This window comes from Gopherus evgoodei, chromosome 1 (genome assembly GCF_007399415.2).
Source record: "Gopherus evgoodei ecotype Sinaloan lineage chromosome 1, rGopEvg1_v1.p, whole genome shotgun sequence".
Classification (NCBI taxonomy): Eukaryota; Metazoa; Chordata; order Testudines; family Testudinidae; genus Gopherus; species Gopherus evgoodei.
The window spans coordinates 281575830-281593313 of record NC_044322.1 but is presented as its reverse complement, the minus strand read 5'-3'; the positions used below and the strand labels follow the sequence as shown (position 1 = coordinate 281593313).

The following is a 17484-nucleotide window of genomic DNA, read 5'->3' as shown; positions in this document are numbered from 1 at the left end:
ATAGTAAAAACGAAGTAAAGCGTAACTTTTTGGTGCTGTAGGATAGACAAGGACAGAGTTTTGTGTTTATTTTTTTTGTGCAACAATCTGTTTGGAAAGTGGGGAAGGAGGGCAATACATGCAGGATATGTAACATTGTCTGGAATTGACAGCCTCTAATAGAAGAGTCTAATGTGTGCTATAACGCCGAAGCTGAACTGGAGTTAACTAGATGTAGCAGCAGCTTCCCCTTCCACTCAGATGTTCCTTTCTTTTGTGGGTTTAGGTCTCAACTTTTATGCTGGCTACATTTGTTTTCAGTCACAATATTTGTCTGTTGGTAAAAGTGACCTTATATACTGGGCATAATGAACCAAATGAAAAACTAGTATAACCTCATGAAATCAGTGGAATCATAATAGTGCTGAATGCAGCCCAACCTCTGCAAGACTGGATCCGCATGCTGTGGACAAGGCCCTCCTCTCAGAATTTCTACATGTTTCCCCCCTAATAACAATTTGTTATTAACAAAATGCTGCTACAGCCAAACTCATGACCCCCTGCATTTAATCTGCACTCCCAACATGGAAGTTGGCATTGAAAAGTGATGGGAGGGGCTTACCGTGGCCCGGGTCACCCATAAATGTGAAGATTTTTTGGTGTGTAATGAGTAACAGCCTGATTCTGCTATGTGCTGAGCACCCACAATGCCTCTAGAAGTCAATTAAAACTGACTAATTGGCACTTCCCAGAGGGAACTCAGCAGCTCACAGGACAATACCTTACATTTTTTTACTCAAGTATCACAAAGCTGAATACCATCACAGCAGACACAAGAAAAAACAAATAATTTTTACCCAATTGCCAAAGCTGCTCTTCATTGAGCCAGCCTGTGGATGGTTTATAAATGGGGCTCTAAGAAAAGCCTGCTGAGATATCAGCTACAAAATGAATAAGGATGGAGCTATTCTTTGTTTTTTCTCTCTGTCTTAATGATAGATGACAGCATACTGGGTCTGAGTCTCTCAGTAAGGCCCTTTACACCATTCTGGGGCCTAGTGTATATAAGAATTAAGTCCACAGTGTTAAAAATACTGAAATAATACAAATCGCTAAGTTCAGGGTATATCCCAAACTGCTCATGTTGTGGGAAGTCCCAAGTGGTTCACAATTGGAAACATCTGGCTCGCTTCACGGAAGCTTCTCAGCAGGCAACACACTCCTAGTCAAGATGTTTTGAATTTTTAGAGTAACACATATTAAAGTAACAATGGGTGTATTCACTGGAAGAAGATCCCTGGGGTTACTGGATTTTCTTCATTTTGTGCTCAAACCAAGGTTTGTTTATTTGAAATGTAACCAGTGAAGAACACAACATGGGACACCACTTTTAATGGAGAAATGGGAGAAACCCTTGGTAATCTCAGGCATTTTTAATTTCGTAGGTGAAAGCAGGCAGAGTGATATTGTTTCATGCATTTGTGACCCATTTTTCTTTCAGTCATAAAGTGTGTGGTGTCGATGCCCCAAAGGACTCTTTAGCAAAAAGTGCTGAAGCCATTGTTGAGAGGGTCACTCTTCACACATGCATTTGGAAATCTAAGCAGAGAATTACTCTGGTAGCTGGGCACCACTGCAGTGTCTTGCCTGGCACTGCTTCTTCTCTATGCTTCCAGAACTGTCTGGGTCAAGCAGCATAAGTTTTGTAACCAAAGGAACTCCCCTTCCATCTGGTGATCCAGATCTGGTTCCATCTTTAACTGTCTTTGGCAATGATGTGTGTGAGAGAGGGTGTGGCAACAATGCTCCACCTCAAGCACTGAGTGCAGCTAAATGCAAACTGCTGGAACCATGTTTCCCTTGCAGAAACCTGAGGCAAATTCTTCATGCACATTTTGCCTCAGGTATCCCGAAGAGGAACATGGCTCTCTCCTAGTTTTCCTGCCAGCACTGAGCCAAAGTTTTGTGAGTTTCTTTGTGATCACAGAATTCACGGAAAAGGTACACAAAGTCCAGGCCAGTGTGTTCCAATAGAAGCCCAACGTCGTCAGGAGCAGCAGCATGACATACATGTTTTTCTCTTAGGAGTCCAAAGTGCTCTTGTAGTAATTTGCATATCATAACTGAAACTACTACAAATCTTTAGAGCATTGGCTGGAGTGCTGAGGACACAGGGGACATGTGAGCCTGGGTGCTGCCCAGCTTCTCATTCCCACTGGTTAGCATTTACCTGACTCTTCTCCACTAGACTGCAATCAGCCCCTCCCCTTCCAGTGAACTCCCTCTCATTGGTCAGGCAAGAAGATGACTAAATTACCTAAAATATACTAACCTAAACCATGTTTATTGTATTGCTTTCCCCCATCTTCACTCCTTGCTCTGCTGATTCCTGCATTGTTTTGTTTGCTTTTTCTTGTTCTTCCTGTCTGTTGCTTCCCTAGCTCTCCTCCTCTCTCTCTCTTCCCCCCTCTCCATTCTTCTATGGGGTCCCCATATTTCAGTTTTTTTCCTTACACTTTCTCTGTATCCCTGCTTTTTTTCTTTTCACAGCCCTGTCTTTTTGCCACCAACCTCTCCATCTCCCCTTTCTGTCTGTCTGTCTCTCCCCTACTCCTTCTCCTGCCTCTCATGTCTTTCTGCCAGCCTATCTACCTAGGCTTTTGCTAACTGAGCACTATCCTTTCTCATGCCTCTCCAATTCCTCATTCCACTTACAGTTCTATTTTTTGCTCTTTCTGTTCCTATCCCAACATGCGTCAGCAGATGTCAGCCATCCTGGACCCAGATTACATGTCCTGTTCCCTATGCAGGGAATGTATGCGTGGCTTCGACCTGCTGCTTTTTCCTGCTCTTGGGATCATCAGTGCAAACTCTGCAGTTGATCTCTTCCTGCTACTGCAAGCCCTGAGGTAATGAGGCATCCAATGCAGGCACCTACCACTGCCAAGTCCACTAACTATGTGTGGGAGCAATCCTCCTCTGACATTGGCTAGAATTAGTCATGAAAGCAGTCACTAGAGGACTTCATGGAATCTCTGGCACTCCTCCCTTTATGAGATCAGAACTCTCCTTGAGATAGGAGTTTGGGGGGGAGGGGCTTAAGGGGGATGGGAAGGAATGGGATGTGAGGGGCAGTTGAAAGGGGTTTTAGAATAAAAGAGGTGTTTTCAATTGTGTCATTTATGGTGGAGGAAGGCTTGCAAGATTTCCTAAAGATGGTCAGACTGGAATTCACCTGATCTCTAGAAGATTGTTCCATAGCAGGATCCCTTCAACAGAGAAAATTTTGTCTGCAGCCCTCATGCGCTTCATCCTGGGCTTTGTGATCTGCATAGCCCTAGAAAAGAGCAACTGTTGTGGGCATTTATAGATCACAAGTTGGTCTTCGAGGTAACTGGGGCTTGACCCGTTAATTGCTTTGAAAATTAGGACCCAGCCCTTACACTGGCATTGGAAACTGACTGGAGTAGTAGAGAGATTTGAGCACAGGCCTGATGTGCTCTACATCAGCCTGAGCCAAGGAGAAGGTGGGTAGCCAAATCCTATACCAGCTGAAGCCTCTGCATCATCTTCATGTTCAGTTTCAGATGCAATGACTTACAACCATCCTCCCTGCAGCTATTACAGTACCTGTGGGTCAAAGCAGGTTATTTTGATTTTGGCTTATTCCAGTTTAAGAATGAACTTGTCTCCTGGTAATACATATCATGCCTTGTTACTGTTGGATTAACGAGGTTGATACTATGTCAATTCTTCATGAATCACATATATACTAAAAAGCTGAAAAAAGCATCTAAATTGGGCAGAGCAGCTAAAATCCTTTAAGGAAGAAAAATAAGCCGGATGAAGGAGGTTTTTTGTTTTTTTTTTTTTAATTCCGCACGAACAATGCCTTTGAAAAGCCACTTTATCCAAAAGCAGTGTTAAATCTTGGTTTCCCCTCTCAGCTTGCAGCTCTTTAATGTTTTGTAGGCACAGGAATTGAATCCCAGCCAAAGATTCCTAAGCTGGGGGTGGATTTGTCCCCATGACGGGAAGCACATAACGTGTTCAGAGAGATGTGGCTGCCCCGGGAGCAAATAGCATTGCTGGAATGCTTCCGTAAAACTATTACTTCAAGGCATTTAAATCATCATTTAGAAAATTGTTCAAAATCCAATTATTCATATCACAAAACATTTTATTTCCCTTGATTAATGAAGTTATTTAAATTTGTACAACTTATTTCCTTTTTTTTTACCATTACTTGATTGTGTTTATTGGTTTAATAGTTACGTAAATAGGAAATTAAGGATGGACACTGTCCTTTTAGACAAGCTAAGAGTGGCCTTTTGATCATAGGATGACAATTGTGCTCCTCTGGAGATTTTTTTTTTCCTGTTCATCTAAAGAAATTCATAAGGGTGTTGACTCAATTAGAGGAAATTTAGTTGGCTGCACTGAGGTAAAAAAATTAAAATATTTAATTTTGCATTCCTAAATTTACAGGGCTTAAAATAACCCTTTCCTTCCTGGAAATATTCATTTTGCTGCATACAAACTTAAAACACAAGCAAAATTGAAATACTTAATATCTGTATTTGAAGATGTCAGCTTTCTTTTGCATACAACTTTAAAGTAATAAGAAAAAAGGGAAGGGGAAGAAAGATGGTATTGTGGCTAAGGAACTGGACAGGGAGTCAGGAGAATAAGGTTCTGTTTCTGGCTCTGCAACCAATTTCCATGTGACTTTCAACAATTTACTTGTTTTCTGGTTTTTCAAATCCTGAGAAGCCCATGGTCAACCGCAAACAAGTACCTAATCGGAATGCACAGTACCCCCTTTGCCCTTAGATAGTTACTTCCTCTAGGCTGAGGTCGGCACCATTCCTGGCTCTTAAGTGGATCTACCACTGGAGAATGATGGACTCTGAGATTCCAGAATGTTCTGAGGTAATTTATTACTCAGCTCTTGGGCCAGTGTGTGGATGATTTTATGGAACATTATGGCCCTCTGTTGTCTGTGACCACATACAGAGTAGCAGTTGGAGGCATCCTTCCCCCCTCACTGGCTTTGCAGATCACCATAGTATACAAATAACCTGAAGTAGGGCAGAAGGCTGGAGTGCTGTTGCTGGAAGTTTCACGTAGATCTGGTCAAAGGGCTCATGGAGAATATTTGCATTTCTGTGGCATGGCTGTGGTCACATTTTCTCCTCCTTGGCCATGCTGATGAAACTTTCCTAAATTGCAGCCAGTCTTTTTGGCAGATTAACTGCACTGACTCAGCATGGGAAGTCACATGGTTCTTGCTATAAGGAATCATCGACTTATTTCTTAAAATCAATTGATTCAGTGTGGTTTGAATGCTTCCATAGGAATAGAAGGAAGGCACCATCTGTACGAATTGTTTTTTGCCCAGTTTCATTTTTAAGGCTTTGGGTATGCTTAGGGAGTTGTTACCAAATTGACACATCTCTTTTCTGGTTGGTTGTTTTGCCAGTGGAAAGACACTGGGACTGTTATTGAAAAGGACTGTTAATACCTCCTTTCAGAAAGCCAAACTGCCAGCCACACCTAAACATGGTGGTTTGGTCCTTGTTTAAGAAAACATCTCTGGACATTAACAACTTGCTAATCACCATCCTATTTCTAGGAAGAATAATCAAAGCCATATGGTAGACCAATTCCAGATCCATGTGCTCTTTTATCTCTCTCAGGCCTGCCTACAGAATTGATACTGAACATACACTGGTGGTTCATCTTTCTAGGATAAGGACAAATTTCATTCTGTCAGATTAACCACTGCTATGTATTCATTGTCTACACGTTCTAAATGACTGCGAATGTTAGGCAAGTTCATGAACTACTGTAAACATCTGGATTAACATTAATCATAAAGCTTTACATTATCCTCCTAACTTTTTTTCATATTCACTAAACCACGTCCATATGGAAATGCAAAACCAGTGATATGGACCAGAGCCAAAACATCTCTATGTAGCTGGCTAGCATCTTTACTCAGCCCTGTTATAGCAGTGCTCCTCTGTAGCACAAGCTGGTGGGTCATTCAGACTGAGATGTTTTTCTATTGGCACGTGTGTGGTGATGCCCAATGAACTACACATTGGGCTCAGCTACCTTGTATTGTCTCCTTTTCCACTCATTAAGAAATGGCCAATTTATTTTTCACCGATTTCGATCAGCTCTGTAAATATAGTGTGGGGACTTCGTTTTATACACTTTTTAGTTATATCATTAATCTGACAAATTTACCCTTTACCATCAAGGAGGAAGTTACTATATTTTATGCAAAATGCTACATACTGCAATAGTGTGCAGAGAAATGAAATGTCAAACATTAAATTTAATCTTCCTTAGACACACTTTCTGCAGTTTTAGATGCAATCCAGTAACTTTGTGTGGATCGATAGTGTCACCCAGTGGACGGATAAGTTGATCACGGATGGGCATATTCATGTGGAATGTTTTTCTTTGCCTTTTATTTTAAAAGTAATAATTGGCTTCTCACTGATGGAAACAGTTTTGAATGTTTCCTAGAATCATAGACTATAACAGGTTGGAAGGGACCTGAGAAGGTCATCTAGTCCAACCCCCAGACAGATTTTTGCCCCAGATCCTTAAATGGCCCTCTCAAAGATTGAACTCACAACCCTGGGTGTATTACTTTTCTCAGGAATGGAGCTCCTATACATTAAAGCTCCTATACTCTGAATGCCATAGCAAGTGCTGAAAATTCATATTGAGCAAATGCAGGAAATGATTATTGTTGCTCTCTATCAGTAACAGGTTTACGGGAAATAACCACTATGTCATTAATGGAGACTTTTGTTGTTAGAAGAAAGAAACAAAGAATAGCTAAAGGAAAAACAGCATTTGTGGTGGTGTTCACATGGAGATTCAAGGACTAAATTTGATCCCAGTGTAATAATAATGGAGTGCAGTTCAACAATATTTAGCCATCCTTAGCCAAATATTGCATGGGACTAAAGCGCTGAAGAATCAACTCTTCTGTACAGTTTTTATAACTACTGCTGAGTTCTAACATAAATTATTATGGCCAAATCTTTGCACCAGTCACTCAAGTATTAAAAGATTAGTATGTCATCTACCTGGGGTTCTAATGAATTCAAACCTGGCACAATACTACATTAAACTAGCCAAAGTGTACGTTTGATTTAAACTCCTTCCTGATTTGCAAAAGGTTTTCAGTAAGATTGAAAGGTCATGCTTTTTCTCCTTGTTAAAGACTGAGATACCCTGTTTGATATACCTTCAAAGCTTTTTTAAATGAAATAGAGCCATGTTAGCAGAAACATGATGAAAACTAACTGTTGTAATTGAAACTGAAAAAGAAACATGGTTCATATTCTAAAGAACTGAGTAGTGGCACGTGTACAGCAGTCCTCTGCTAGGCAGAATTAGAATACTGCAATTTGTTTTGCAAATCCTGTATTGCAAATAGCTAAGATCAAGGCATGAGAGTGGCAGAGCCCTGGGCTTCTGAAGAAAGACTGTTCTGGCTACTGCCAGGAGTGTCTGAATAGACACATTGTGCAGCATGGTGACAATCAGAAGTCATAGTCTCGTTCCAATATAGTGGTAATATCATTAAAAGTAAAATATTTGGCTGTACATATAGATAGCGGTAACAGTTTTAACATACCAAAAACATGCCGGGAGCAACATTATGCCTTTGCACCAGTAATGAACCTTTATGACCTGTAAATTCATCTGCAGAGGTGATGTCATATTTGAGGAGACGATAGGAGTCCAGGCGACCCTGAAGCAACACAGGAAGTGTAATTATAGAAATATGTAGGCTATAAATCTTATTCTAACCAATCATCAGTGAATAATATTCCCTCTGCACCAATCCTGACGAGCCAAACTGAAGTAATTATCTTCTTTGTGACTAAGGCAGGCAGCTGTTCTGAGCACACTCGTTTTTGGAGATCATATTCATAATTGTTGGACTTCTCCTTGTGGGTTAATTTGCCACTTTTTCAAAGAAGCCATACCTGTAAGTTTAAAATTAAATCTAGTGCTTATGAAAGGAGAGAGGGCAGCCAGTTATGGTGAGCGCTTCTCATTTAGTTCTCAATGTACTGGAGTCCTGACTTTCAAAATGCTAGTGATCCTACTGCTAGCATGAAGGAACTAATTAGAAGGCTGCAGTGTATAGGGTTTTATGAAGTGGACAAATATCCAAGGACTAGGATGGACAACCCAAAGCTCCATTTTTACCAGTGACTTAAGTGGGATTTGAACCCAGGTCTCCAGAAGGGAAGAGCAATATGCACACATGAATACACCTGTACCCAGGAGCCTCTCCTTTCCTCTCTTTTATGGGGAACCACATGCATGGCACTCACCCTGACATGAAATTCTTAGCAGATACTTAAGAGTGGTGCCAGTTCTACTCCTCTTTGCAGACTGGAGGTATTAAATTTGTATTTGATCCAGCTTCCACTTTTAAACTTCTTGGATGAAAATCCTGGCCCCACTGAAGTCAAAGGGAGTCCTCCTATTGACTTCAATGGGACCAGGATTTCACCCCTTATATTCTATTTTTTCCAAACATATTACTTTAAATTGATATATACTATAGGGCCAGTTTCTGAGGGGTTATAAGTTAAACATCTGTAAGGACCTGTTCAGGTGCTTAAACTGGTGTTATGTACACATCAATCAAGGCAGCAACTATGTGGGATTTTCTGAAATCCTCCCAGACTTGTTCCAGCAGATTCAGCCATGCTAATAATGGTGGGAAGCATTAGTGTAGCTCAGCCACTGGCATTTATTTTTATCATCATGCAATCTAAGACTAGATAACATGATGATAGAAACATCTGGATCAGATTTCTGCTAGTGCTCCATTCCCAGCATTGCTGGGGAAACAGTTCAGGAAATCCTCAGTGCAGACAGGGCCCTAGAGACGGGGAGAAAAATGATGCAAGAAATACAGCAATAAAAGTGTGTAAGTTAAAGTAGCCACCATGCACTATTCTGTCTCCAACTTTTAACTTACATCTTGTTCCACTCCCTTTGTACATAACTTTTATCAACATACTTGCTCGTGTCCACTTTGTGACATGTACCTTACATCAGCCAGTTTCAGTGGGTCTGCCAAAATAAACCAGAGAGCAGGGCCAGTGTTAAGACTCCATTGGACTCAGGGCAGGAAGCCCAAGCTGCCCAGGGCTGACACCAAAGCCTGACCAACTCAGCTTCGCAGGGCACCCTGTGGTGTGGGGGCCACAGGCAGTTGTCCTGCTCGCTACCCCCCTAACGCCTGCCTTGGGCTTTTAATCTACTGGATATGCAGAAAAACATTTGTTGTGGCACAGGTAGGCTGTGGGGGGTTTTACAGTATGTTGGGGGGCACCTCAGAAAGAAAAAGGAGAACCCCTGCCTTATACCATACTAAACTTGATCCCATAAATGTGAAGAGAAAGTCTTTAGATTAATTTACTATTTCATATTCTCCTAGCCATGCAAATGTATTGAGTACTCAAATGGTGAGAGTATTTTTCAGATTTTGATGACAGGATAAACAGCAAATGGATCCAAGGGTTGTTTATTAAAAAACTATTTTCAAATGTGCTAAACTCCAATGAAACCCACCTGAATACATGGCATACTTCTGTTCCTGTTCTTCCTCTCGTAGAGTTGCTCTAATTTGTCTTCACTTGGATCCTCATTTGTTTTCAATGAAGAAGACACACAGATCACCATGATTTGTTCCAGGGCAGACATCTGGTTGTTAATAAGGTGATCATACTCCAGGTCTGATACATATGGAATCTGATGATTACTACATCTGCATATCTTTCCTTCCTGCCCCACCAGTGTTCTTCGAAGGACAATAGGGCAAGCACTATGGGATGTAAACCATAGTTTATCGCTGTCATGAGAAATAGAAAGCAAAGGGGAAAATTAGAGGGCAGTCAACGCTTTGATGCTAAAGTGAAAACAGAAGCAAGTTAAATAGAATGTCAAATAAACTGAATACAAAGAACAGCATATTTTAAACCATAATCTGTAAACAGCACAGCAGGGTCAAACCTAAATTTTCTGAACTCTGGTTAATCAACATGCGTAGCTAGTTGAAGGGCTGAGGTTCCAGAGTTGTGACCAAATCTCTGATGTTGTGGTGTTCCTGAATTCTGCAGGAGCAGAGCTGCTGAGCTCGCCAGATGGGAAAGCTGGATGGTGCTCTCCCTAACTGGATAAGCTGGCCAAGTAGGCTTTGAAAATTGCTCAACCCTGAATGCAGACTTCAAAGTCTGCCGGTCTGACTCCCTGGTTTTCTGCAGGTCTCACGTGCACCTCATGCCCTTATAAATACACTATGACTGACTGACTGTTTTAATTATTTAGTCACAGAAGTTAAGCGTGAATTGTGTGGGTATTAGTGTTGCTGGTCTCACACAGGTAGTGTGAAGCTTAGATCATGTTTGAAAAGTCCTTGGATGAGAGGTGCTGTAGAAGTGCAAAGCTGTCATCTTCTTTCTTGGGAAAATGCCAAAGTACTATCTTGCTGCAGGCTTGCACACAACTTCAGTAAAAGAGAACCTGCCACGCCCGCTTCACAACATGATTTCCTCACAGCAGGCAAATCTTTTCTAAGGTGCAGGCAACAGGAAGAATTTTGAAGTCTACTGGTCTGATCCACAGCCCACTGACGTTAATGGCAAGACCCCCATTGTTATCAGAGCATGTTGTATCAGTCCCTATATGAGTGTACCAGGAGTAAGGAATCGCAGTGAAAAGAGCTATGAGTAAATGTTGGCTTGAATCTGATACTTAGACCTTGTATATTGTATGGTGCAAGGAGCTGATTTTTAGGGAAATAACAGAAGGATAAGAAACAAGTGTGAAGGAGGGTCAAGAGAAGAGGGGATCTTGTATACAGGAGGAAGACAATAGACATTTCTTTTAATCTAGGTATAATATAGACATAAAACAGGGTTATTATTCCATGTTGGCATTCTGGAGTCAAAAAGAAACCACTTGAGCTTTGGTGTCATGGTTCATGATATCAGATTGCTGATGGAATTACAGGCTGGTCATGTATAAATTTGAATATGTTGTTTCTTTACTTGCTTTACCCATAGTGGGGTATCACTGAGCTTGCGTATCACAATTCAGTTAAATAAAAGAAAAATACAATGCAAATTTGCTTTAAGGAAATAGCTAATGGAACCTCTGCATCAGTAAAAACGGCAGCAAATCCTCAACAGGGAGAAGTAGTGGAATGTGACAGTCTTCTTATACATCACCTCATTCTCAGCAGATATCTCAAGTATGACAACAATAAACTACTTTGGTTTACAGAGTTACTATGATTCGTAATGTATTATAATGAAATCATACATAATTGTGTTGAATCACAGGAAAAAAAATAGTGTTTGTAAGATGCTTGTCAGTAAATGCTTGTTTGTAAATGGCTTGTCAGTAAGTCACTAAGAATCAACATTGTCCAATTCCTGCTCAGATTTCCTTACCCTGATATGTAGGAGTTCTGTAGTACGGAGGTGCCTTTCTTTAAACTGAACTGAGGCACATTTGGCTGATCTGGTTTGATATTGCTGTTTACTAAAGAGGAAATTCTGCAAGAGAAAACAGTGGTTAATAATCAGTAGTTTAAATGTCAGGAAAACAAAGCAGATAAGTGTTCTGCAGTACTAAGATGTACCTATATATGGTGCATATACATGGGTGAAATTCTTTTTCAATTAACTGATAATAACGTCACCTGTTATGTACTGGTGTAAACAAAAGAAGCAATTTAGCTGGTTGAAGGAGGTGATTCAGAACAATACACCTGCAAGAGTAAGGACTATGGGTTACACAGAGAACAAAAATTACCCTTTATATTTCTCTGGTTTAGTTGCATGGCTCCAATAGGTTAATGGGAGTTGTATAACTGGCACTCTAGGCAGAGCAGAACTAAATCTCAAGTTTTCTTAGGCCCTGTGCAAGTTAATATTGCCCAGGAGAAGTCATTGGGGAGATTGGGGCCTTAAAAGGCAAGATTTTCAGGTCAGGCCAGGGCCTGGGTTGTCATGTGTGTGTACAACCCATAGAAACATAAGAACGGCTATACTGGTCCATGTAGCCAAGTATCCTGTCTTCCAATAGTGCCCAAGGCCAGAGGCTTTCAGAGGGAATGAACTTGTAGCAAGGCAGTGGGATGAGCCTCCCCTAGCACCAACGTGGGCAGAGCCAGCGTGTCCTGCACCTGCCCCCCAGAGGGCAGGGTGCAGGACAGGAAGTAGAAAAGAGCAACTGCAGAGCTCACTTGAAAACCAGCTGCTGGAAAGGCCAGATGCCTGTGGCCTAGCTCCGGATTGGGACACGTCGGCAGGTTGCAGCCAACACGAGGACTGGCCAGGCAGCCCAGCCCCGCCTAGCTACCCTGAGGAGCAGCCCAGCCTACCACTTGCCACCTACCCTAAGGAGCAGCCGAGCCTAGACAGTTCCTCCGTTACCTGGAGGAACTGATAGTGCTAGAAACCTCCGAGGACACCGCCCTAACCCAGGTACCCTATGAGGGGGAGTCCGGAAGTAGCCCAGGAGCAGTTGACCCTGGTCTGGCCGCAGCCCAGCCAGATCTCATGTCAGTGTGTTGTGGTCAGGATCCCCACTGACACAGCACTGAGTCTCCTGCTGCTGCTAGGGCCCTGGGCTGGGACGCAGTGGAGTGGGTGGGCCTGTGTGCCCCCTCACACCCCACACTCAGAAGCCTGAGCTCCTGACTGCGTGTTTGCTGCCTCGCCCTGACATAGGGCCTGGGCTCATATTGAACTATTGGCTCAGCCCTGCCTAAGGGCCCAAGCTCCTGACTGTTTGTTTACTGGCCAGCCTGACCCAGAGCTTGGGCCCATAGCGAACTATTGCGAGGTGGTGGGACAAGCCTCGGCCGAGCGCTTCTACAGAACTGAACTGGGCAATTATTGAATGATCCATCCCCATCTACTCCCAGCTTCTGTCAAACAGGCTCAGGACACCCCTTGTGTGAAGAAGTACTGTACTTCCTTTTCTTTGTTTTTAATCTTCTGCCTATTAATTTTATTGGGTGACCCCAGTTCTTGTGTTGTGTGAAAGGGTAAATAACACTTTTTCTCCACACCAGTCATGATTTTAGAGACCTCTCATATCCCCCCTTAGTCATCTCTTTTCTAAAATGAAACTCCCAGTTTTTTTAATCTCTCCTCATATGGAAATTGTTCCATGCCCTAATAATTTTTGCTGCCCATCTCTGCACCTTTTCCAATTCTAATATATATCTTTAGAGATGGGGTGACCAGAACTGCTCGCAGTATGCATGGTGTGGGTGTTCCTTGGATTTATAAAGTGGCATTGTGATATTTTCTGTCTTATTATCTATCCTTTTCCTACTGGTTCCTAACATTGTTAGCTTTTTTGACTGCCACTGCACATTAAGCGGATGTTTCCCCAGAACTATCCACAAAGACTCCAAGATCTCTTTCTGACACAATGGTGCCCCACTCCTGAATGAAGCTGCTGGATATTACTGTAATATAAAGGTATGATGATAATCCAAAAAAAGGTAATGTTTTATTTAAACTGTATTCCAGGATCAATTCAGGATATTTTCCCAAACCTCTCATGGTTTTCCTGTCACTAACTTGTTCTTGTTATTTTTACAATGCCACAAGGGGGGTACGTGAAAGAATCAGTTCTATGCCACTGATAATTAAGCTTAATTAGAATAACCTAAAATTCATAAACAGATCGTTTATGGCTGACACCTGACCAGAGGACCAATACGGGGACAAGATACTTTCAAATCTTGGTGGAGGGAAGTCTTTGTTTGTGCTTTTTGTTTTGTTTGTTGTTCGCTCTTGGGACTGAGAGGGACGGGACATCATTCCAGGCTTTCCCAATCTTTCTAAGTCAGTCTTTCATGTTTCAAAATTGTAAGTAATAGCCAGGCAAGGTGATTAGTCTTATGTTTGTTTTCTCAACTTGTAAAGGTTTCTTTTCCTGGAAGGATTTTTACCTCTGTTTGCTGTAACTTTGAATCTAAGGCTGGGGATGGGGGTCCCTCTGGTCTATATGAATCTGAGTACCTTGTAAAGCATTTTCCATCCTGATTTTACAGAGATAATTTTTACCTTTTCTTTCTTTAATTAAAAGCTTTCTTTTTAAGAACCTGATTGATTTTTCCTTGTTTTAAGATCCAAGGGATTGGGTCTGAACTCACCAGGGATTGGTGGGGGAAAAGGAGGGGGAAGGTTAATTCCTCTTTGTTTTACAATCCAAGGAGTTTGGATCTGTGTGAAGCCTCTCAAGGCAACCCAGGGAGGGGAAAGTCTGGGGGGAAAATGAGGGGGATGGTTAATTTCTCCTTGTTTTAAGATCCAAGGGGTTTTGGATCTGTGTTCCCCAGGGAAGGTTTTGGGGGAACAGAAAGTGTGCCAGACACTAAATTCTGGCTGGTGGCAGCATACCAGATAAGCTAGTAATTAAGCTTAAAAGTGTTCATGCAAGTCCCCACTTTTTGTACCCTAAATTTCAAAGTGGGGAAAAAATCTTGACGGGGGGTATGTGAAAGAATCAGTTCTATGCCACGGATAATTAAGCTTAATTAGAATAACCTAATATTCACCATAATGCACTATTAAGTTCTCATAACAGAAACATTTCAGTGGGCATTGAGAAATGATGTTATTTTTTTTTACCTGGGAGAATAATGCAACAACTCCCACGGCATGTTATTAGCAGGAACTGATTGAAAACGAGCTAGCAGGAGAGAGCTGTCCGACTCGTAGGCTCCACTGTCCTCTCTGTTCTTCTCTTGTGCTCTCTGTACGATTGAGGTAGCCAAGGGAGCAGCTGCAGACTGCACTGTGCGTTTTCTTAAAGCTCTCTGAGGAAGGTCAGGCATTTTGTGAACATGTGGCGAATCAATTTCTGAAATACACCACCACCACCACCACCACACCATAGATGTCAGTCTTAGGAGACAAAAAAAAAGAACAAACCAACCAACAAAAAACTAAGCCCTTCTTCTGCAATTGGCTGTGGTCGTGTGCCTGTAAGTGGAACTCTTCTACTGTGTATTCAGGAGCACAAGACCAACTATGAAAACTAAATTCTTCCCTCAGGTGACAGATCTTGGTTCTAATATTTTTCATGTGCTCCTGGACCTACCAGCTTTGAGAAAGATTTTGCTCTTAGTGTGCAGGACTGGTTATTGTACCAGATGTGACTTTGGCGGGGAGTAAAAAACTCAACCAAACCTACATTTCAGCTGTGCTGGTGGCTACTTTTATGCACGGGAATTGATACAAATAATCAGGATTAACAATATGGACAAGATATACGAGAAATGGAATAATTTCTAAGGAAGATCATATTCAAGTTCATGTTCCTTACAAGAAGGCTCAAATATTATGGAATGTTTCTCTTTGGAGGGAATAAAATACAGAGACTACAAAATACAGGCATTGCCAGATTATACTGAACCAGAAAGCCATGGTCTCGAGGATTTAGTTTAAGAAATATCTTATGCAGCCAGTGCTCAGTGGGTGAAATTCATGCCTGTGCAAAGGACCAGCATGAGGTCTACACATCACTTTAGTTCCTTTTAAATGATCAAATATGGCTTAAAAAGTGCACAATTCATACTTTGGCCCAATGCCCAGACATGAATTTCATGCAGAGACAGGAATTCTAATATAAATTAATGTATTATAATGTACTGCTTAAATGTAGTAGCACATGTATATGGAATATCTAGCTCCAAAGAAACCTATTAAGATAGTCTGTTTTTTTAAAAACTTATTTTTCCCTAACCCCAAACACTAACAAAAGTTACAGTGCCACTGAGTCAGAGAAATGTGGAAGTGACACTGTCATTAGTGCCTTCCTCATTAAGGGCCAGAACCCACCTCTCTTGCTCACCTTGCGTGATACCCTACTCCACAGTCACCTTGGCTTCACAGGAACCTTTCGTGTGAATAACTATTCACCAATGTGATTAAGAAGTTCACAATCTGCCCTTCTGTCTGTTTCAAGGCACAATATTTTAAAGCCAGAAAAGCCACTCTATAAAATGAAGTCTGAAACTGCAGATCAAGAAGACAAAGGACAGGCCTTGAGCTAGTTTGTCCATTGTACTACCCAATGAAGTAAAAGCAAACTGAAAACTATTAAAATCATCACTAAAATGTTTTTCTACAGTGACTGACCAAAAGCCATTCGATAATGTTCCAGCCAGTCATCCAAAATAGTCTTGATCTTCCACTGTAGTTTTCTTAATTCTCTGGCTGCACTGAAGTCATTTATATGGCTTATGTTCTCCTCTGGAGTTTCAAGTGTCTTCACCAACTCTGAGAACTTTGGCTTTTTTTGAAAAAATAGAAAAAACACAGTTAAAAGTTATATTTGACGTTTAATGTTGTCAAAACTGCCTTGAAATAATGTTATAATTAGGGCTGTCAAGCGATTAAAAAAATTAATCGTGATTAATCTCACTGTTAATAATAGAATACCATTTATTTAAATATTTTGGATGTTTTCTAAATTTTCAAATATATTGATTTCAATTACAACACAGAATACAAAGTGTACAGTGCTCACTTTGTATTTATTTTTTATTAAAAGTATTCGTACTGTAAAAAAGAAAAAGTATATTTCAGTTCACCTACTGCAAGTACTGTAGTGCAATCTCTTTATCATGAAAGTTGAACTTACAAATGTGGAATTTTGTACAAAAAATAACTGCATTCAAAAATAAAACAATGGAAAACTTTAGAGCCTACAAGTCCATTCAGTCCTATTTCAGCCAATCACTCAGACAAACAAGTTTGATTACAATTTGCAGGAGATAATGCTGCCTGCTTCTTGTTTACAATGTCATGTGAAAATGAGAACAGAAGTTTGCATGGCACTGTTGTAGCTGGCATCAAAAGATATTTACATGCCAGATGTGCTATAGATTCATAGACTCATAGACTCATAGGTCAGAAGGGACCAATATGATCATCTAGTCTGACCTCCTGCACAAGGCAGGCCACAGAACCCTACCCATCCACTTTTATACAACCCCTAATCCAGGACTGAGTTATTGAAATCCTCAAAACTGGTTTGAAGACCTCAAACTGCAGAGAATCCACCAGCAAGCGACCCATGCCCCACGCTACAGAGGAAGGCGAAAAACCTCCAGGGCCCCTGCCAATCCGCCCTGGAGGAAAATTCCTTCCCGACCCCAAATATGGCGATCAGCTAAACCCTGAGCATGTGAGCAAGACTCACCAGCCAGCACCCAAGAAGGAAATCTCTGCAGTAACTCAGTTCCCATCCCATCCAACATCTCCCTGCAGACCATTGAGCAGACTTATCTGGTGATAATCTAAGATCAATTGCCCAAATTAAACTATCCTATCATAACATCCCCTCCATATACTTATCAAGCTTAGTCTTGAAGCCAGATAAGTCTTTTGCCCCCACTACTTCCCTCGGAAGGCT

At 41.4% G+C, this 17484-nt stretch overlaps 1 protein-coding gene across 1 annotated transcript in view; it reads right to left on the bottom strand.

Moving 5' to 3' along the window:
* Window positions 1–17484, bottom strand: part of LOC115644325 — a 64172-nt gene that overhangs the window by 21305 nt on the left and 25383 nt on the right. Inside the window, exons 6-10 of the mRNA XM_030548519.1 lie at window positions 16206–16359; window positions 14694–14925; window positions 11490–11594; window positions 9607–9886; window positions 7646–7762 (exon numbers count right to left, since the gene is read on the bottom strand). Coding sequence (XP_030404379.1) covers window positions 7646–7762; window positions 9607–9886; window positions 11490–11594; window positions 14694–14925; window positions 16206–16359 — 888 coding nt within the window. The remainder of the gene's footprint in view (window positions 1–7645; window positions 7763–9606; window positions 9887–11489; window positions 11595–14693; window positions 14926–16205; window positions 16360–17484) is intronic.